At 46.5% G+C, this 23,038-nt stretch overlaps 1 protein-coding gene across 1 annotated transcript; it reads right to left on the bottom strand.

Moving 5' to 3' along the window:
• Positions 1–9,342: 9,342 nt before the first annotated feature.
• On the bottom strand, positions 9,343–11,499 carry LOC120956498 (larval cuticle protein 1). Its single transcript, XM_040377999.2, has 3 exons — positions 11,262–11,499; positions 10,716–10,972; positions 9,343–10,627 (listed from the first exon to the last, which is right to left on the bottom strand). The coding sequence occupies exons 1-3, from the start codon at positions 11,271–11,273 to the stop codon at positions 10,213–10,215; spliced, it is 684 nt and encodes a 227-aa protein (XP_040233933.1). The 5' UTR covers positions 11,274–11,499; the 3' UTR covers positions 9,343–10,212.
• Between the last annotated feature and the right edge of the window lie 11,539 nt (positions 11,500–23,038).

Here is a 23,038-nt window from a genome sequence, read left to right on the forward strand (position 1 = left end):
TGGCACTAAGACGCACCGGGACACAAATCGACAAATATTTATATAACTTGTGCACGGCTAATTTCCTTCCCCAGCCCTCCGGAAGCTCTGGGCGACATACTTACCATTCCTCGCACGGGTTGCCGCCGTGTAATAAAGCTAGCCAAAGATGCGACCATATTGCGTAATAAACGGCACTTACGGTGCGGCACGGGAAGCAGATCACACCGTTGACATTCATTTCGGTCGTTATTTTTCCCTGCCCGCGCCCTTCCGCAGTATCCTCGCGGGCTCGCCCGACCTCCCTTAGGCAGTCAACCGGAGAAATTTGTTAATAATCCATTATGAGTATTGCATTCCCGACACCGTGGCCCTGAAGTACTTGAGCGGCTGGCGGAACGGTTATGCGTTCATTCGCGATTAGATTTATTAATATTCGCGCTGGCTATGGTTATGCCCGGGTCCTTCCCCCACCCTTGGTGCCAGAATTTCCACTTAAGTGCAAAACCACAACGAACGGTTGGCCTCGAGCGGAGCGTTCGCTTCAAAATCGAAAAGTAATTAAGCTAGCATTGCACGGTAAACGATGAGTCCTTTTTTTGACTATGATTATTCTATTTCATGCAGCAAATGAACAAGAAAAATGAAGGATACCAATGTTTTTGAGAAATAATGAAAAGTACCTTTTTCTGCATGCAAAATGTAATACAAAAGCCCGCCAATGCCTGAAGGGACTTTAGTATGGCATAAAAAATGATACCAAAAATAATAAAACAAACGGCTACAAAGGAAAATTACTGTAGCAAAATTGAAAGTGGATTACACAGATTTATAGTCGGCCCACTACACCGTAACTTACAATCACCCACTTGTCGATTGTCATCAGCGTAACACAAAAGCGGGCTACTCTACTTTACCGACTACTCGAAAAACTGTTGCAAATCTGGCCCTTCTGTTTTGCATACGTTGGTGGCGTTTTTCGTTTCTCTTTCTTCTATAAGCTCTACCACGGTTCCCTCTTTCTCCGCTTACACTTTATTGTTCATAAATTAATTCACAAGCACTAATGCCTCCCGCTTTCCCACTGTTTCGCACACTGCGCTGCTAAAACAATAGTGCACCGATTGGTGTGCGTTATTGTGTTTGCTTTGTTATCGAAGCGACGCACTGCCCTTATCCATTTCGCAACTCTTTCACCGAAACCGCATACAAAACGCAACCTTATGCTGCCCTTCGTGGCTGTGCAGTTTTGTGTTTTTTTTTTTGTTGCTCCTGGCACACACAGCTCTCACCACTGTGTGGCTAATTTTTGCCGTGCTGCCCTCATTATGCCTGCTGCAAGTAACATATTGGACTGGCCCGAACGTGCAAGCAAAACGGGCCCACCGGTTAACCATTCCGCGGCAGCAAAAGATGAAGCACACAATAAAAACCAACTGCACCCGCGGGAAAAAGAAAAGCCTGTGCCCATCGAGTCGTGTGACGATTGTGTGTGCGTGCCTGACCCCTTCGGTTGATTGGATTTTTGCGCCAACCAGGGCCAAAAAGTCCTTCAACAATCCGCCGAGGACTTACTGACGCTCAACGCTTTCCCCCTTTTCGTTTTGTTGTTACGCTCGTTGGCGTTTTGCCCGGGTTTTACCGTCAATCTGCTGCGCGCCGCAAATAATTGCTCAAGGGCGCACTAGAAAATGTATAAAAATGTTGATACATCTCAAGAGGACGCTCTTGGAGCTTGGGCTCACGTGGTTGGGTCTCGAATAAAAAAAAAACAACACAACCGCACTATCGGCCAGCAGGTGGCGCGATTTGGAGATTTTCGGTGGTTTTTGTAGCAGCATTTGTCGCCATCTAAGGAGCATCATGGGAGGGGCTGTATGCAGTGGTATTTCTCACGCTACACCAATGTTCCACCTGGTGCTCGGGGAGGGCGTTGTCGGGTGCTGGCAAGATTCTTGAGACATTCTCTGGCTCTCCGGGAAGCGGATAGGAAATCCTTTTAGCGGCTTCACTGCACTATGTGACTCTTGGCCGAGCTGAAGATGTGCAGAGTAACTCTTAAGCCGCCTGAGTTTCCCATCAAGGTGACGACCTGGTCAGTTCTTGAGATGATGAAAGTTTCCTGAGGAACAGGAACAGTTTTCAGGAGGTCCAGGGTGTTGAGATAAAAAAAAATCACTCAACATTTAACCCCCGTAACTGCGATTTATTCAATTTATACTCTGTTTTTAAGGAACTTTATTTATGTGAACTGATGACATAGTTCACTAGTTCCCAGTGACACTAGCTACAGGAATATTTTGCTATTGGGAAACGTTTGCCTTTATATAAATATGTAGTGGGAAATGGACTCTTCTGTATAGTACAACTATAACAATGAAACCTAAATATCAAAGTTGATGCATCAAATTCTTGTAAATATCTCGCGCATGATTTTGGAATTCAGGGAAATGATGAAGATAGCTCTTCTAAAGAGATCAAAACTAGTTAAAGAGCCTTTACTCAAGCTAGTAACATACTGCCACTTGGAGACTAAAATGAGTTGTTTTATTGCTATAAAGTTAACAAATTTAGTTTGGAGATGAAGTACCGATATCGTAGTGCAGGATGTAGTTTAAAAACCTCCAAATGTGTTGTCATATGCTGATAATGGTGTTTACAGTGTTTGTCACCTTATCTCAAATATCAGCCTTTCTCAAAATATTTTCATGTGGAGTAGACGTTAAAACGGCATAAATACAAAACAACTTTATTTCTTCGTAAGTACAGGGAATGTTTACACGTATTATGCTGCGTTTTACTCCATGTCGTAATTTTGCACCTCGTCCGTCATATCAAACTCGCAATTTACGCTGTTTGGCTACGACACGTTTCAAAAGAGACGTGATGTAGCTCATGATGTATCTGTAAGTTACTGACAGGTGAGATTGATACGTCCGAACTACTAGCAAGAATTAACACAAATGTACCCTTTAGAACTTTTCACAACCATCGACTTCTGAAAACGCAACTGGCTAAACCAGCTTACAGTGAAAATGATCCCATAGTTGCAATGGATCTGAAATTTAACACGCAGCACGGCATCACGCGACTCATTTTAACCATGCTGACAGTACAGCGCGTTATCTGTTGTAATTTTTCGGTTGCTTTTGTGCTATTTATTGCTAGACTTAAGGTATAGGGTGTTACGTTATAAAGCCAGATCGCTCAGCCAATTATTTCCATACAACAACATAACAATTTCTTAAAGATTCGAAAAACGGAAAACCCTCGAGATAGAATGAAAAACTCTGTAATGATCTGCGAATGGCCTATGACATACTAGCAAATTGGTGATTGTATAAGCTCGAGACATTAATGTGATATTAATTCATTTCATTATTTACATATCAAAGATGTTTATGCTTAAGGTAAGGCAGTATGGTCTCAGTGTTATTCTTCTTTTGGATCAACAACCGTTGTTGGTCAAGGCCTGCCTGTACCACTTATGGGGTTGGCTTTCAGTGACTTTTGGATTACCTCCCCCCATAGCAGGATAGTTAGTCTCACGTATGGCGGCACGGTCTAGTTGGGGCTTGAACCCATGGCGGGCATGTTGTGAAGTCGTACGAGTTGACGAGTGTACCATGAGACCGGCTCAGTGTTATACATTAAGGATTTGTTAGATTATTTTACATATCGAATAAAACGGCCGTATCCACCTGACGTGCTTTCAACTGCTGCCAATTCAGGTTATGGAATATATCAACAAATGCATTAAATTGGGTGACCAATACCAGGTGATATCTCCGGGAAGAAGAGCTCACCATCTAATTTGTTTTTTTTTTTTCTACTAATCGATGTATTCGATTTGACTCTTTAGATTTAACTAAGAAATCAAAATCACTATCAAATTTTACTCATGAAAAATAAAATGAATAATACACTACTACATCAACAGTTCCATCCATCGTCCTCTATTCCCTCCTAATACATAATTGAGATCCTAACATTACACACCCTTTCCATCCTGAAAGAACGCGTTTAATGTCATGATCAAGTCTGCCGGATTGACCTGGCCGAAAACACCCAAACGCCAATCGCTCAGTTCATCGCTTTATAGCACGCAAACGGAATGGTTCTGGAAGCAAACCGAATGGGTCGCTCATATTTCTCCGTCGTGCGTCCAATGCATGCAAAACCACGAACAAAAGGGGATTACACGCTTTCTCTTTATCGCCGTTGGCCTGACAGAAACAATCCCAGCTATCGCCGTCCGATATTTAACACTTTTATTTGTCGCACTTAATCCTTTTCCAGCACAGTCCCCAAGGAGGGCAGAAGAGTTAGCCGGGTGGCAATAAGGCAAAAAAAAGCCGGCCACCAAAGCAATCAAATTCTGGCAATGCGTTGACAGTAATTCTATCCGGCACAACAACAAAAAATGCAACGACTCTTCCTGCTTGCCGCAATTAGAGGCATGGGGAAGCAGCCGGCGCTTGGCGCAATTACCGTTTACAAACCAGAATCTCGACCGAATTAATCCTCACATTTTGGCAATCCGAACCGAGCGGTGACATGCCTGCTCGTCTCGCCACGAAACGTCTCCCTCGTTGCAATGCCACGTATGTCGCCGAGCCGTTACGTTTTTCAAGTGCTCAGCATTTCGGAGCGCTCTTCTGCCCCCTAACCGATCGATCTAAAGCATCACAAGCCCGCTGGTGACAATTTAGTTAGAAAGGAAAGCAAAGCAAAGAGAAAAAGAGACAGAGAGGTCGAACAAGAGCAATAGAATAGCTGAAGCGTAACATTCCACAATCGATGAAGTAATAAAGGAAGCACCATGGAGTATTAAGAACTCATCACGTCATACTTTGTCAGTTTTTATTGTTTGTTGTTTCCCGTTTCTCGCCCTTTCCGTTCCGTACCCTTGTCAGGGCGCATTTCACGGAGTCGACGGGGCCCGGAACTGCCGTGCACACAGCGACGACCGCACCACGGATGATGGGATGATGGAAAGCGCTCATCGCAACGGCGAGCTCTGCTTTGACAGTTATCTCTGCGCTCTCCTTTTAAGGTCTCATCCTTCCGGCGTTGTGCGCTTTCCCCTTCTGCTCGCGCTCTACAAGGCCCGCGCACTATGGGAAAATGGGTAACGGCAAGCCACTTCGCACATGACGAGGGCAGCGACGCGTTACAAATGTGGAACCCCTCACTCCGAGGTGCCAAGGGGGCAGTTCAGGAAACCATCCCTACACCTACCGGCAACTGCTATTTTCTGAACAAAAAAAAGGTTGCTGGACAGGGAGGATGAGTCATGAATGTACTTCCTGCTGATTTTTGTGTTTTGTTGCCCGCGAATACACTCTCCGGTTCCTGGCTAATTGCACCGACGCAACCGGATGTGTGCCCACCCCTGCCCGTCGAAAGTGAAAAATCCTATGTATGGGGTGGGAGATGGTCGCGGAATATGAGTGATGGTCGCGAGTGAAAGACCCCCGGGGGCCGAGACGCAACACACAACGCAAGCTTCGGCCGCGTAGCCTTGAACCTCACTGCGCCTACTAAGGTCTGGTCGGACAGGTACGCATCGAACAGGTCGAGCTGTGTCGCTGTGCGTGTGCATGTGGTTTGGCGTAGGCGATGCGAAGCAACCGCTCTTGTGCGGCAGTACGATCCATTTCACTATCGAACATGTGGCGGTTAACGGAATTAGCACCAACGCAAGTCCTCATACGCATTCTAAGCCCTTCCAGGAAAATGATTCTAATCAGCTAGTAACAAACATATTCTAGATGTCCGTTGTGCTTAGTAAAAATGCTGAGAATCTTGCAGAATTCAATCGTTAAGATCGTTGTGAACTATCGGAATTGTGGATTCGATGACTATTTTTCAAAGCATTCCAATTTTTTAAATGAATTTGATGGTTTAAACTCATAACCCCACATACAAAATAATATTTGTATTAATACTTTGAGTGCCAGACCAATTTTTTTAATATTTTCCTGGGTGCCAAGCACTTTTTCTTACATTTTTTATTGCTATCATATATGAAGTGTTATTGTAGTGTTATTGAATATCCAGGGAAGTGTTACTGATTATAAACAATCTAAAAGATAATGAAAATAATTATTTTAAAAAAAATTTGGTTCATTTCCTGTTGCATTTTCATTGTTTTGCTATGTTTTGATCATTTAATCGCAAAAACAACAGTTTTATTTTATGTATAGATTTTTTTGTCCATCGATTTTTGAAAAGCTGTAAACTGCGTCATGTAAACAACGTATGTTGACACTTAGATAATATTTTAACTAATATCTTCTGTATATCTTCTTCTTCTTTTGGCTCAACAACCGTTGACGGTCAAGGCCTGCCATTGTACCATTTGTGGGGTTGACTTTGATAGACTTTTGGATTACCCCCCTTAGCAGGATAATTCAGTCCTACGTATGACGGCACGGTCCATTCGGGGTTTGAACTCATGACGAGCATGTTGTTAAGTCTTACGAGTTGACGACTGTACCACTATATTGATCGAAGAAATTGTTATGTTGCTTTGATATTCTCGAATTTCGACTATTTATCGGTATCAATGAATTATTCTATAAAAAGAAAAAAAACAAACATTTGCCAAAACCGCACATATTAAAAATATATTTACCATCTTTTTGCAAAATTTCATGATAATCCGCCCCATCTGTTACAAAATATTAAGATTGAAAGTCAATTATTCCTGACTATCATATATGACAGCCATGGCACTCAAAGTGTTAACAATAATAATAAATTAGGGATTAAATTTTTTGTCATGATAGAATTGACAGGAATAAATTCTAACTATATAGAGATAGTAGGAAGTCAGCAGCTGCTTGTTATACAATTATTTCAGTTTTTGTATAAAAAAGTCGTTGACAAGTTGTTTAAAAATAAAAACATATCAAGTAAAATTTTCTTATTTTGAAACAAATTAGAAAGATTGGCTGTTTGAAGTAAAAATCAAAACAAATGTGAATTATATTTTTATCAAGCAAAGCAATAAACTTATTTATTTAGTCTATGATCACGGCCTTGCCGCAAAGCAAGAAATACTAATGTATTTTTTATGAAGTTTAGGTAACTCTTTGTGTCTGGTCTGAATTTGGTCTGGTTTAAACAAAATTCATAAAAAATAAACTATATAAATTAGTATCAATACTATATCTATTTTTTCGTGTTCTCTTGAGACCAGCGATAGTATCTTAACCTTACATTAAATTAAAAAAAAATACACATAAAACTCATCGTTCATAAGCATCAATCATTTCAAACTGCATGTTTTTAAACTGCCAAACAAATGTTGCTTGGTATTTTAAGTAGTTTTCTACGTTCTCATCAATCAACAAGCTGGACGTAATCGCAATACGCTTAAAAACTAGGTTCGAAAATATCAAATAACGGTTTTGGACCATCATAAACAATTCTTCCTCCTACACACACCGTCATTAAACCTTCATCTCCACGTGCCTTACCATCGTATAGCCGCACGTACAGCGATTGCTCAAACAAAAATTCCACCTCGCGCACCCAACCGACTGACCGAACGATTTAATGTACGCGTTCTGTTCCGTGCTGCACCTTTCAAATCGGTTCACCATTTAGCTCGTCACCGAAACCGCCGCCTTTCGGTCAATTAATACTGGCGCGGAAAAGCGAGAGTAAAACACTGGCCGGGGCCACCCGCTCCACTTACCGAGCGGCGTCAGTGTTCCAGCCCGATTGCCGATCAAATGCACCCTAAGTACATGCGGTGGGTTGAGGCAGGTGGGTGGGCTGAAAGGCTAGTATCCGCATTGCAAAGTGCGCGCCGTTGTTCACCGTTGCAGAAAAACGGCACGAGCCGCACAAGCACAACATATAGCGCCCGATCAAGGCTGCCAGTGAGATACTCTTGCTGTGTGAGAGGTTATGCGAAACGGCCTGATCTGTTTTACTGTATCTAATAATTAATTATTATCAACGTAATTATATGCTACAATTGGAACGCAGCAGCAGGACACATACCATACGACATTGTTTGTTTGTATGTAGTTTTTGTCGTTGTTGTTGTTGTTGTTGTTATTGTGTTTTTAAAGTTACCATCCCCACTATATTCAGCTTACGAACTGTGGCACAGTCTATTCAATGCGGCAATAATTTCCGCTCAAGACCGAAACCAAATCAAACGGCCGAGTGGAAGCATTGGGGAGGCTGGTGGAGACCTGGCCACAAAGAGAACAGAACAAATCGATACGTGCAATTCGCGCAAGCCCCATGGAAGTAACGAAATACACGGCGGTGCTTGTAAAATAATAAATAAAACAGGTTTCCTCGCTTGCGGGCGCACACAAGTCACCTGGGTAATGTTTGCCGTGGCCGCCACCAGCACAAAGCCGCGAACGTCAAAAGGCGGTTAGTAAGATCGTGTAAGTAGAGTGGAGAGGGCGAGAGGGAGGGAGGAGAGGGAGCATTGCTACAGGGCTCGTTTAATTCGCCACGATTCGAACACCTTCGAAACCGTCCCGGTCAAGACAAGTTTCGGCAGCCGGTATGCCAGTTTTGCTGGTTTTGCTTCCGCCTCTCACCATTTTTGTTGTTGTTTTGCGCTTTGCCGCTGGAGGGAATTGGTGGGTTAAAGCTAGTACCGTGACGATGCCTTATAAAGTACGCGATCGAGCGTTTTATTGCGCCGGCGAAGGCCTTGATCTCGTACCGCGCGCCAATTCCGCATCGCCGTTTGCGCCCCACATCATTTAGAATGCCATCGACTTGGGCCACTCCTTTGACGGCCGCCAATTCTAGCCACAAAGAGAATTGCCCGGAATGAAACTGAAAGTGTAGCCCTCGTCTCGCTCTGCCTCGCCACACAGGACTGTTAGTGAGAGCCCCCGGAAAGCCATTAGCAGTAGCCTGCATATGTTTGCAGAGATGATTGACCAGCCTGAGGAGTGAAGATGCAAATCAGATACCTTGGGGCTGTATACAGGCCTGATGATGCTTAACGTTGGCTTCATTATCTGTGCGCATTTGAAGTCTGAATAATGAGAGCAAACTCGTTCTAAACAAGGAAACGCCATTCCAGGTCATTGGTGTACTGCTACTCCACTCGATAAAGCATCTTGAATGGGTTTGGAACACTACCACTGCTCGATCAATCCATTGCTCTTCTTCCTTGTTCCATACTGTTCCATTTTTTCCGCTGCTCTCCTCACATCCTTTGGTTATGAAAGAAATAAAGTGTGAAACGATGACGAGAGTCGATACTAGGTTCGGCTGTTCAGCAAGTGGCGAGCCTTTCGATGCAACCATCAAGCAGCTCCAATATCGTGACGATTAACAATCAATAAAAAAAACTTTATCAGGCTTTGGTTTTGTTTTTTTTTTTGGGATAGTGTGAATTCTTTTCTATTTCGTGAAAATTACAGTTTTGTTCAGTTTTATGACTTTTTTTTCTCCATTTTCTTCTTCTTCTTCTTCTTCTGCTTCTGTCTATCTACCTAGCTCCCTGCCATCCTGTAACTGCAGCCCTCGCACAAAACCCGCCCTCGCTCTTCAACGCGTATAGGTGTTGCGTGGCTCTCGTCTTTCTCCTCCCGCTAGTTTGGCGCGTAGATTTGATACACGCTATACCAAAACGGCAAAAGCTAAACCGGGTTCTCGTTCGCTTTTCCCGCGATCGCGGCCAGGCCGTGAAGGTGCGAAGAAAGGCGAGAAGAATCCAGGAAAGGATATTGGAAGTGGGAGGTGAAAGGAGATGGGATGGGAGGAGGGGAGTAGTTGGGCAAGGGTGGTAGTAAGGACATTCTACGATTTACAAACGCTTACATATCACAACAGGCAAAGTAACGCTTACTTCGGCTAACGGCTAACATAACACTCTCTCCTACACATACACACATACGCGAGCGCACTCACACATACTCACTTAGTGGACGGAAAGAGTAGAAGAGTGAAAAGGGTAGTGGAGATAATTTTGGGAGAGGCGCAAAGGCCATCGGAAATCCTGGTGGCAGATATTGTGCTTCTTCTGGAGATAGTTTAGGAGGGCGGAGTGGTTGGTTGGGAAGAAAAGTTAAAGAGAGGTAGCAGGGCTAGAGGTTGAGGAATTTCTCACTCTCCAGAGGCAGCTCCCCCCTCTCCCTCTCTCTATCGCAGTAGGTGTGTGCGAGTGAGTGCGTGTGTTTGATGGTGGTGACGCTTGTGGGCGTTCGGGGTCTCGGGGCCTTGAGGATCAGCGCCCTAAACCTTGTTGAAGGTGTAGCTGTAGCCGTCCGGGGTTCGGTTCAGCTGCAGCTTGCCTGGCGGCTGGAAGCGGTGCGGTGCGGGCGTAGTAGTCCAGGCCGGGGCCGCCTGGGGCTGCGGAGCGTAGTTGTGCTGGTTGTACTGGGGCACGGGCGCGACCGGAGCCACCGGGGCGGCATGATAGTTGTGGACCGGGGCCGGGGCAGGGGCAGGGGCCGGGGCCGAGTACTGGTTCTGGCTGAAGTTGGGGTCGTTCCAGCGCGGATCGTACTGGCCGTCGTCGTCGTAGCTGCGGCCACCGTTGTACTGCGGCTGCGGTTGGTACTGCGGCTGCGGCTGGTACTGGGGCTGCGGGGCCGGCTGTGGCGGTGCTGGCGGCGCTACCGGCAGATGGTCACCGGACGCCTGGAAGCTGTGTTGCAAAGGTGTGGCAAAAAGGTAAAGGTAAAGCAGCGTGCCCGGGAAGATCCATTACAACCCACCACCACCACCACACTTACCCATTCTTGCCCGCCACGTAGGAGATGGTGCGTCGCTGGCCGGTCGGGTCAACGTAGCTGTACGAGCCGCGGCGGTTACCTTGCTCGTCCGTCTCCTCCTTGAAGTCCGTACCGTCCTCCTGCGTGTAGGCGGCACCGAACTTGCCGTCCCCGGACTGGTACCGCTGCTCGCTCAGGATGGCGGCCGTCTTCGGGTCGCGGTGGTAGCCACCGTTGTACTGGGCCGTCGCGGCGACCAGCAGCGTTGATAGGAGCACCTGCAACCGGGGGAACGGGAACAACGACAAGAGAGTTACAATTTGCTGCTCATGTGACTCCGCATGGTGCGTCCGAGCCAGCAGCTACGGAGTGGCACACGGAGCCGCGGAAGAATCCATCCAGCAACAGGCACAGGCACGGCCGTCGCCCATCACCACTTGACGCGGCGGGCCGCAATTCGGTAACTTGATTGATTGAAGCGACTGTTTTGACTGACTGTGGTGAAAAGGATGATCGTGCCGGGAGCCTGTGGCTGCGATGGACGCACTCCACTTGAACGAAACTCACAAATCTGAACATTTTCGGGTTGTTGTTGTTGGGTTCACTGAAAAGCACAGCTTTTGTGGTAAACTGCTTCGGACGGAGCCTTTACACACTCACAAAACACGCACTTCGGTTTCTCGAGGGAAAGATTGTGGGAATTTTAGGGCGGGCAGGATAACACGGCCAGATCCTTTCCAGCACGTAGTGGGCGGAAGCGATCAGAGCCGATTGGATGCGAAGAAAGAACTGACTCTGCCGGGCCGGGCCCGGTAGCTTTTATACGGATGCCCCCCCACCCACTCGGGTGAGCCGGAGCGCCGTGAGTTGCGTGCAAAAAAAAAGAAAAAGAAAGAAACCTTGGGAAACGTCATCGAAAAGTGCGCCTTGTGGTGCCGAAGTGTGAGCGTCGAGCGAAAGAACAGGGGAGGGAGTACAGTAGTAAGAGAGAGAAAGAGCGAGAGAGCGAGAGGAATTTAAGAGAGGGGGAGAGGAGAGTGGCGTGGAGGTGGCAAACCGCCCCACGACAATGGAAGCCCCCAAGTGTGGACCTCAAGTTAGGCCGCACGGCTCGGGCACCACACCGTTGCGCATGAATTCCCGTCGCATGCAGGCACGCAGGGGCTAGATGGAACAGGCGGGTGTCTTATTCGAAGGGTAGATCTGAGCCCCTGCTTCCCTTTTTTGTTTGCGCCCCCCCCCCCTCCCTTTCCTCATCCGGATCGCCAAGGTACAGCAGAAGGCACAAGGAATCATCAGCTCCAGTTGGCACGGAAAGCGAACACAAATTATGAGCACGGTGGGTGAAAAAAGCGCAACATCACACACACAGACGCACACACGCAAACACGGACACTTTTTGCATCTACTCCTACTACCTGATTGCGAGACCTGGGGGCGACCCGAGGCTAGGCAACCAGACGACGCCTTGTAGGAATCGGTGTCGCAAGGCAGTCCTCGAACAGGCGCGCGGGCGAGTGCGCGCGCGCGCATGAGGCTTCCGCTTATCGGTGGCTTCGATCGCCGGCGCGGCTGTTTGGCAGAATTTTGACCGCCCCGGACGCTTGGCTTGATCGGTGGCACACCTAGAGCCGGCGCTGCACGGCCTCCGGCAGCAGGCGATCGGCAAGTTCTGCAATCATCTCGTACGGGGCCATCAATCAATTTGCCGTGCAGTGACCATCGCTCCTATCAAAGCCCATTTTTCTCGACCGTCCGTGCAGAACCGTCTACGGTATGCTGTTGCGGAAGTTTCTTGCCTCTGGATGGTACAGTGCGCTGACACTGGTACGTATAAAGGTGATCAATTCTTATGGTAAACATAATTGAAATCGTTTTTCTTTTTTTGAGTTTATAGTCAATGTTTCATCGTGTTATCCTCCAGTCTTAACAGCGTCTTTATAACAAAATAGTGGTTTAATTATTAGAATAGGTGTAAACATTATTCCGTAGCATATTCCACAGGATCCAAGCCATGTAACCTGACAGTAAAACTAATATTTTATATCTATAATAGGTTCAGTTTAGTAACACTGCGAATGCTCTACGCGGTAGGCTTTACGCAGTGAACATCAGTTTTGGAAAGTGAAATATCCGTATTTCCTACAAGCCATGAGAGCATCAGCCGAGTAAGGGCGAGATTATTGAAGCATATCGATGGGCATACCAGCCCTGCACCCCAAAACCTTCCCCCGTGAAGATCGTCACAGCAGGTTATTTTTGCCGTACTCCCGCTCACAAGCGCAATGAGCTGCCAGCGTCAAGGTCAGGCCGCAGCCCAGGCGTTATCCGCTCAGTGTTGTCCCGAGCCCGGGCTGGATGCTGTCGGTAGAATAATGCAACATCAAACTCAGCACACACACACACACAAAACCGCATACCCAAGCCACCGATTGCAACACTAAATGTCAGCGCAGTGCACAAACCGGAACGAGCACCCGCTCCCCTTTACCCAAAAAAGGACTACCGCTTCACCTTGTCTTCCGATCGTGTCACCGTGCGGCCTGGTGAGAAATTCAAACCCCTCAAAGCGGACAAACAAGAGTGGCGCGCGGTTTCGTTCACCGAAGGCCACACCGACAGGGCGTCTTCGTGAAAGATTCGGATCGATTTCCGGAATCCGTCGCTCTCCGCATGCATGTACTCGTTGCGTGCCAGCGTCATGACACCCTGAACCCTGGTGGCGGGTCGAGATGGTGCAAGCGTAAGCTGAGCTCGTTCTTCACCGTATCGTCCAATGTAAAGAAGAGCAAGAACGGCTGCACACCAGAATAGTTGGGTACCGCGCCCCAAAACGATGCCGACTCTTGCCCATGTCCAACCATCGACCGGGGGGAGGAGAAGGATAGGGGTAGGTGTTGCCCAAGTCTACAAGTGTTGCACGCACACGACGCGACACGAGTGACAGCCGAGAGGCGGATGACATTGAAACATTGGCACTGGGCCGATTGGCCTATCGCTACCTGGTTTGGTGGGTTCGCTCTCCACCGTTATCGGGCGTAACGTTCGCTTCCTGCTTCAAGCCGCCCTCTGCGTATGTGTGCGGTTTGAGGGAGTTATTAACGAAATAATGCCATACTTTATGGTCGTTCTGTAAATGTCAGCTTATCGCGTTGCCACATACAATCTATCCTACAGAGCCTGTTGAGCAGAGCAGGCACATACTCCTAATCGGTGGCGATTTAATGGCATTAGAATCGGACATTCCTTGAGGGAGCGTTTTACAAAAATCTTGCCAACTTGCTGGACATGGTTTCAATTTCACCCAGGAACTAGCTTGCAATTGAGCGTAGCGCAAGAGCCTACAATCCTACCTCCCACCTCGTAAACAGGTATAGTAAGTAATTGCTTCGACCTGAACCTCGGCATAAGACGCGGAAGTCTCGGCACAAGATGTCGCCGAAACCATCGATCAACCGAATCATTGACCGTGGAGCGCCCCGAAGCGAATTGGTTCGTGCTACAATCAAACTGTTATGTCACCGATACTGGTGGTTTAGCATTTGCATTAGGCTACCGCGTGACAGGCGCGATTGCATTACTGGCACAAGTGCACGATGACACCGATCGCCGTACAACTTCTTGCCGATATCCAGCGCCAGGGTTAGAGCAGGAAGCTAGGGCACCATATGGCACAGAGCACATAGCTCCATTAGATGGCCGATAGGTTCCAATTTCCTGCCCTAGGAACCGGTCACCTTCCCACATCTCGCTCATATCCCATCCGCTTATCATTAGCGTCCCATCTCGGGTCGCAATGAAATGCGCAACCTGCAAATCGGGCCTGCAGGGGCCTATCGTCGTGACGCTAGTAGCAGCAGTGGCAGTAGTAGGCCCTTATACCTCTCGCACATGCTGGCATGCTGTGGTGTGGTTCTTGTCAAATCTGGGACACACACGACAGCTCACCTACAATTGCGAGCGAGACCGTGCAAGACATTTCCGTGTTTTTGTAGCGAGGTCGCGCTGCGCGTCCATTCCGAACCGTGCGCCCCAAATTCTTGGGGCTACCCGTAGGCGAACCCACATTGCAACACCGTGCAGGTTGACCGCAAACACACATGCCAGCAAAGTGGAGATGAGGGAGAGAGAGGATAATCGTTCCCAGCAAAGGTGAGAGCTCCCAACTTTCAGTACGGGCAGTATGTTACACGCGCGGGCGGCCTGGGTGGAGTGCCGGTTAAAGCGAGCGATCACGGATAGCGTGCTGGTACAGTACCGCTTCGGCTGTGGTTCTTCGTGTCGCTCTAATGCTCGAACCCAGACCCAACCGTTCACCGCGTGCATCGAGCGGTCGCCTAAACCGAAACGAGCCTACTCATGCATTACGTCTACCGCCACCGTCCACGGTTGTGTAGTGAAGCGTGGGTGTAATGTGTATAATGAGAGAGAGAGAGAGAGAGAGAGAGAGAGAGAGTGAGAGAAAGAAAAAGAGAGAGAGGAAAGGGGGGATGAAGGTGTTTGTCCTCTACCAGCTTTTCAACCAAGTGCATTCCGCGTTCAAACAGTGTTAACTTGATAATTTCTCCTAAAATAGTTTTTGCCAAGTTAATTCCAGGCAAAATCCACTAACACACACATCGGCCAGCCGACGGTGACTTTCGATTATCCGGGATTGCTGTTTGGTTTAATTGGTTTAATTGCCCTTTTAGCTGCATACATTAGTCGGTGGTGGACGGGCGTACAAAGCGCTACGTGTGACGTAATATCTAACTCTTTGCGTTCTAAGACAGTTCGGTTAGCCAGCCTGGTCCTTGGGTCGCACGGACGCTGCTGGCGAAGGGGAAGAAGACAAGAACACCCAATAACAAGAAACGCCCGTACAACAAGAAACGCAAACACATGCGCACTCATACACAGGGGCAACTTGGCGTCCATTCCCAAAAGGCTATCCGGCGGCTGGCAACAGTTTGCCCGTTCCCAGATCGGCCAGATCCAGTTTCCGCCCGGTTGACCTTGAATGCGTGTGTCTAGGGGGGGGGGGGGGGGAAGCTGGGAAACGTTCGCTTTTCCTTTCCCCAAAACCAAATACAGGCGCCAACCGGTGTTCGCGCACTGCTGTTCCGTTAAGCAAAATGTATTCGAGCGCTCCACACCACACCAGATACCCCACCGGCGCGAAGACTGCGAATTCGAAGGTAAAGAAGTGGTATCCCTTCGCAACGTGACAGTGCCACGCGCCCATCTGGACACGGACTGGAACGCGGCCTTCAACTCCACAACGCGCATCGGCGCATGTTGCGCATACAGGACGGCACCAAAACAAGGACAACCACTTCCAGGACGAGCAGACGTTGAAGATGAGGCCGTGATTTGACTTTCTGAAGCCGAACCAGGAAGTCACACACCATTTTGGTGTGTCTTTCCGTGTTTCTTGCATTTCACGTATCTCTTCTCGCTCTGGCAGCAGGAAGGATGAGCTTGACAAAAAAAACCAACACACACATACACAAACGGAAGACCCTTCCGTGCGCCATTTGCACCATAAAAGCACAACACACACACACATGAAGACACACAGGCATTTGGTAGACTCTAGCCGAATGCTGGCAGCCCAGGTCAAGGAGGGTTCGTCTCCTAACCAGTCCCTTCCTTCATTCATTTTACCGCTTCTCGCACAACCGATCCCATTCAATCATTTACTCAGTCAGTCAGTCAGTCACGCAGTCAGGCACAGTTCATTATCCATCGTTTCCTATGCCTTGTCGCACAATAAACCCGGCCAACCCCTGTCCACCATTCGCCGGCCGTGCCGAGATTCCCCCTGGTTCTGACGCTGGCTGCTCAGGGACTCGGGGATTCGCACTCTGTCTCTCTGTCCCTCTGTCTCCCTATCTCTTTTCACTTCGGTCGCATCAATGGCAGCCGTTAATCCGACCGTTGCCAATAAACGGGTACTACCCCGGGCGCGTTCATCCAGTTGCTGGCAGTTCGCACCCCTCTTCCAAACTGATTCCTGTCCTTAGAGGTTCCCATTTTCAAATCAAATAAAAACGGTGACAATCTGGCTGGCCGCGTTCGGCTGCAATGGCAGGGTGCTCACTTTACCCCGCGCGCACCGATTACGCTCCGGATCGGATCGGAGCTCTTCCGCACCAATCTGATCGCTCCGTTTCGCCGACTAACTTATCGAGCAAATCAACAAACATCCGGAACCATCAAATCCCAACGCCCTGAGGACAACTAACAACACCGAGCAGCATCAGCAGCAGCGGCTACAACAACGGCAAGGAGTCAGGCAGACACGGGCGCGTTTCGCACAGGGGAGCGCTGAAAGCTAATCCTGCCCGATGGGATTTGCCACGAGAGATCGAGGCACGGTAATTGCCGGCATGATAGGGCCGGGAGAGTGATAGCCGAGCGCGATACCGAAACGGCTTTACTTCCCCCTTTGCCGAGCTCTGCGGTTCGTCGCCATATGCCCGGATCGTGCAAAAGGGAATTATCGGGACCTCGGTTGGTCTTTATTAAGGGCGCCGGCTAATGGAGGTAATGAAGTTCCCGAGGTGACAGGAAGATAAAGGCTTTCGCCGGGGCCCGTTCAGTGCAGTTGACTGCCAAACTGGACACTGGTATGGGTTTTTTTTTATCGCGGATCACTTTCTACGAACATCTCACGTAGCTTCGATGCCAAGAACCTGAGTGAGATGATTTTATTAGTGCCGCGTTTTCCTTCCCATCCCGTTCCTGCTAGCGCTGGTGTTTCTCCAAATCTCTAAATTGCTGTTCTTTCAGAGATCTGCAATATCCGAACCTGCAGAAATGGCTTAGACCACTTTGGGAGATCGGTTTCGGTGCACAGCTGTGTCGTAGGGCCTCTGCAAGAGTTTAATTTCCCGATCGACTTTCGAGTGGGTTTTCTTTTTTTTGGTAGATTCCACGAAACGGCATGTTCCCGGCTGGATGCAGAAATTCAATACCGGTGTAACCACTGTACACCGGAATGATTTTTTTATTATATTTTGTTGGGAAATAAACTCTGCAACTCTGACATCTTTCCGAATATACCGGCTCCAATACATTCAGTGCCCCGTCCGGTGCGGCGAGAAGCGGCGAAAGTCACTCGTAAAGGCACAATTTAGCAACTTAACGTTGCCACCGAACCGGGAAGACAATGGTCCCGCTCCAGTTACACATGGCTGCGTTCGACATGGCCGGGATTTCAACAACGGGAAGGGAAAAGGAAAGAGAATAAATCCCTTCATCATTACCAGTATGCCCCCGGGGCACTCCGAGTGCGTGATACAAATCAGCGCATCCTCATCCGAGCCAACTAATGCGAACGCGTTTCCGGCCTAGCAAGCACACAGGTAAGTCGTCACTGGCATCGGGAACGCGTTCTACATCCGTTCCGAGGGTTTGTTTCCCTGTTCGTTGTACAGCTGCCGGCAGAGGAGTTTAAATTTTTCGCCAGCACTTTCGGGCATCGGCAATGATCTGCCTTCTTACTGTTTTACACCGCGACAAGGGATGCGCACCGACACGGTTCGGCTGTACGGTTGGGATGTGGTACACATACAGATATGCCATTCACTGAGGGAATAGACTGTGTGCACCGCATCATTGCAACTCAACTGAATCGTCCCGTAACTTCAAGTGGTTCTGCTCTGCTCTGTCCCAGGGCTCTGCAGTCTCGTCCGCAGCCGGTTTTCCTTTCCTGCAGGGGCATCAAACGTTCGGGCTTCGGGCTTTTGCGCCGTGATGTGCTTGCAGGATTTTGGTACCTCCAACTGTGTACACTGTGTACCGCCGCGGGATCCAAGGTCTCTCGATAGGCTCCACTGACTATCAATGGTACGCTAATCCCTGTCAATGTTTGACGGCACAGTACCCCTCGACCGACTGTGCTTGGTGTAGCGTGTAGGTCTTTGCTTTAGGACGCAACCCTGCGCGTCGTGACTTTCTTTACTTTCGCACATCGAGATCGACCATGCTTTCACCTTTTTACACTCGATCGAGATTGCGCAAAGCAACTAAACAACAACAACAGAATGTTCTAAAGGCGAGGTGACGACCAGTTTTGTCAGCTGGACCTAATGGGTGCTTGGAGAGTGGCATAGAGCAAGAAAACAAAATGACACGGCTCTTAGGCATTGCTGCAGTGCTGCCGCACCACGTCTGCGTTCAATGATACTCACTTTCAGACACATACACATTGATCCTAAAAAAACAACGTCTATCACTGCTCCAGATGCGAAAAATGAGAAACAGAAATAGCAAACCCAACGAGAATAGAATGCCCACCGTGTCGGGCACGACCGCAGGAACATTCCTACAAGCAAACCCGCACGAAATGCGATTCCACGCGGTGCTGGCAGCGGTGCAAGCAAATACCAAACACCTGTTGGATGGATTTGAACGGACGCAAACCAGAAGAAACTATGCGTGCTCTACATTTTCCGTTCATTAGTCACAACGTTCGCATTCGATTTGCCCCAAAACTACCAAACGACCCCTTTTTAGCTGGACCGATCAATGGAACAAGCTTAATGAAATAAGCTCCAACCGGCGCTGGGCACAGCTATTGCAATATCGATTTCGTGCGTTCGTCGCGCTTTACCAACCATCGCGATTGAGGTTCTGTTTTCCTGCCTCAATGGGAGCCCTGCCTTCACTTTCCCTGATGTCGTTCGCCTTTCGTTCGCTCTTCCTGCACACCGGCCGACGGCTTCTCTATTTGCTTTAAGGAAATGAAGTTATTAATGAGCTATTCGCGCGTGTCTACCCGTTCACCGCGCACATATAACGCCCGGGTTGCTTTACAGTTCGTGGCCTGTTAGCGCTGTCAGGTGGGTGGAGAACCCCCAGCCTTAGGTCTAAACGCACGCACGCATAGTGTTGCATAGTTACGTTTTGGGGAGGGTTTTTTTTGCAATCCCACTCGACACCTAAGATCGGGCGAGTCGTGCAACTTAGTAGAGCTTAAATAATACGAGCGACATGCAGTCGAAAATTGAATGCGATGGAAGATTTGAAAAACCTGCAGTCATGGAACACATTCCAGAAATATAGCACAACAAATAATCAGTTTTAAAATTTCTGAAAACTAATGAAATTAAATTCTTAATGAGAGTCAACAACAAAACAAATACGCCAACATTAGAGAAACTTACACCCAACAGACAACAGCCCGGCACATTTACCTCAGGGTGGTAAATTAGCACAGCAGTCTTTGATTGCCTTGCTTTCCGTCTCGATAATCGATTCGTTACCGAATCAATCGATCAACTGGCGAGAGCCGGCTCAGTGCGCTTGGTCAAGCGATGCTGATTGCGTGCGGGAGGAGCGGGACAACAAATGGTTGTAAAGTGATGAAACAGGAAAACATATTACACGCAGCAACGCGCACCGTACTGCCTCTGACCGAGCGGCTGCTTGGGAACGGGAGCTATTGTTGGCCACCACCGTTCATTACAGCAACTTAGTTAACCGCTGCGTACAGTGAATTGCAATTATGTTGTTATGGTCCGGCGTTTTAAAAATCTTGTTAAACTATCAATGGTGTGAAACCGTTTGAAAACGTTTTAAGACGTTAATACAAATTAAATAAGCCGAATTAACCGCATGGTTGCCTCGTGTAAACTCTCACTTCAAGACACAATTCAAGAAGAATTCAAAGTTTTGATTTATTGAAGAAATGAAGAGGAAACCAGCAATATCTAATTACTGAGCTAAACTATAAAAAATATTGACCAATGTTTGTAAAATAAAAGATAACATTTTTTATTAGTGTAAAAATAGTCTTAGTAAAACAGTAAACACGTTTTATTGTTTTGTATTGCTTTTAAACCTGTCGATTAGTTATGTTAATTTTGTGTTATAATTGTTTTCATATATATAAACAAATTCATCTAAAAAACAGTTTTTCTTACTACGTTTTGTTAATAAATGTTTCTTGTCAGTTAATGTAACATTGTTCACTATATTTAAAAAATTATTGTTTCGCTTGTTAACGTAAAAAACGTAAAAATGAACCGTAAAGTAAAAAAAAATGTAGAAGATCATTTTTTAATTTGCCATAGGCCTTTGATACTTCCATAATCTAAATTGTTTTGTGCCAACTAACCAGATTTTGTAAAAAAAATAGTGGCAAAACTGGCTATGAATTACTACGTTGGTTTAGGTGCAATACAGTGTAGTAAATTTTATGTTGATGTTGGTATCATTCAGATTATCAATATTGTTGAGTCGGTATTGATTGTGAACAGCATTACGTTAGAAACAGTGAGTTATTTTTTTATGCTGCCTAAGGTCTATAAACTAGAGGTGCGTCAAATGAGTAAGACCCGTACGGTTCATTCAATTCACAAAAAATAATGAACTGGTTCACAATAATAAATCCTTTCGATACACCAAAATCAAATAAAATTCATCAAAATAAGTGCTTGCATTCAAGCACTTTGAATAAAAAAAAAACAATTGGAGAAACTTATAATATTCGCAAATGTATATGCAAAACAAAAAAAGCATAGATTTAAATTGTGCAATGCGTTCTATCTTCAAATTATAGATAATAAATATTGGCTTGCTGTTTAGGCCACCAGACGACACGGTCTGTAGTTCTAACAATTTTCGAAACGTGTACCGATTTACAGAATCTACTAGTATTGCTATTTACAAAAGAACGAAAGAACCGAAATCACGTTCACGTTCATTCTGATGGACTCTGATGGCTCAGTTCATTCTCGTTCACCTAATAGAACCGAAATGCCCACTTCTACTATAAACTACTACAGGTCGGTTCGTCATCAGGCCTACAGGTCATTTGACAGTCGGAGTATGTCTCAGTTATTCAGTGACAATCCTGTCAATCTTTATAAAAATCTCCATTTGTTATGGCGACCAAAATGAGAGCCATAAGTTCACCAGTGATCAATCTAATCACATTGGTCTTGCTAGGTTGCCTCATGGAAAGCTTGAGATCTTTTGAAATATCCTATCAACGCGTTTATGCTGATCTGACATCAGATTTCAGCTGATTTCTAAACGTCTTGTAGCAGTTTAATATTCTAAGCCGCAACCATACCTAAAGATGGTCACCAAGTACCTTTATTAATTGCTTAAAAAATCCAAAACCACATGCAGAAAGGTAAGATACGATTTTGTCTGAGTGTGAAGCTAAAACGCGAGTTGTTTCTTTAAAGAATTATTCATCAAATATTTGTTGCTATCAAATCTGTTCGTTTGGAATATTCATACATTTTTACACCAATTAACTAAAATTATCCGAAATTAAATGCTCATTTTCATCTATTTTCTTCTATAACTCAAACAATTTTGACAGCTCAAATTCTTCTCTTTTATGTGCGAAAAATCATCCACAAGGTTTTATGACGATGTTTGATCTTATAATTAGTATGGATATCATAAAAACTGTCCGATTCCTTCCCGATTTTTAAGTTACTTAAGTTAAAAATTACTTTGGCCCATTTCATACAGAAAACATGAAAACAATACGATTTTAAAATGATTCTTTCTTTGCACACAAATGGTGAAATCCAATGTGGCGAAACATAGCTGTGACATGGATACCACCCGGATAATGCATATTGTTCCACTGATAGGTTTAAATTCCAACTTTTTGGCTTAAATCATAGAAGGGACTTTTATTAGAATCTCAACTGGAACGTTGATATAAAAAAATTGGCTAACTAGGACTTGTATATGCTTCCTTGACTTGATCCCAAAGACGATTTTGGGCCACATAACAAGAAGTAATAACTCGACAAGTTCGTACATTATGGTACAGTACGTCGTGCAATGCCAGAGTTTTAACATTTCATGTAAAGCCAAGCGACTGTAAGCCTCCAAATGATATATCTTCAATCTTACTTTACTCCCATGCAGCGTGATATTGTTTATAGTTTCTCATGTCTCGTCAGCAAAGCAATAAATCATTAATTTGAGCATATTCTGAACATCCCATTCCCTACGTTAAACATCACCACTTATTGAAACGAACATAGAGTTCCTCATTCCCATTTACCGTTACAGCTTCGTGATTCGAGCGATTTCATTCCCTCCCGCCAAAGCGTGTGAAACGATAGTGTAATTGTAATCAAACGGTGCGAGCCATCGCTCCAACAATTTAACAATTCCCATACAGCACTCAGCAGCCAGAGTCGAGGAAATCCCAAGGGGTGAAAACGCAACTGACGGACGTATTGCATACTCGCCATAGGAAAATGTGTTCCCCTCTGGGCACCTACCGGAAGTTCGAAGCCGCCGAATGATGCTCCCTTTTTTCAAACGAAAACAAAAAACGCATCCACCCTCGTTACATTGCACCGACAGGTTGCAGGCTC

The sequence above is a fragment of the Anopheles coluzzii genome, chromosome X (assembly GCF_943734685.1).
Source record: "Anopheles coluzzii chromosome X, AcolN3, whole genome shotgun sequence".
In the NCBI taxonomy this organism is placed as follows: domain Eukaryota; kingdom Metazoa; phylum Arthropoda; class Insecta; order Diptera; family Culicidae; genus Anopheles; species Anopheles coluzzii.

Coding starts and splice junctions, on each gene's coding strand:
- LOC120956498 (XM_040377999.2), bottom strand. Junction 10,628..10,715: donor TACGTGGCGGGCAAGAATGG/GTAAGTGTGGTG, acceptor TTTGCAACACAG/CTTCCAGGCGTCCGGTGACC.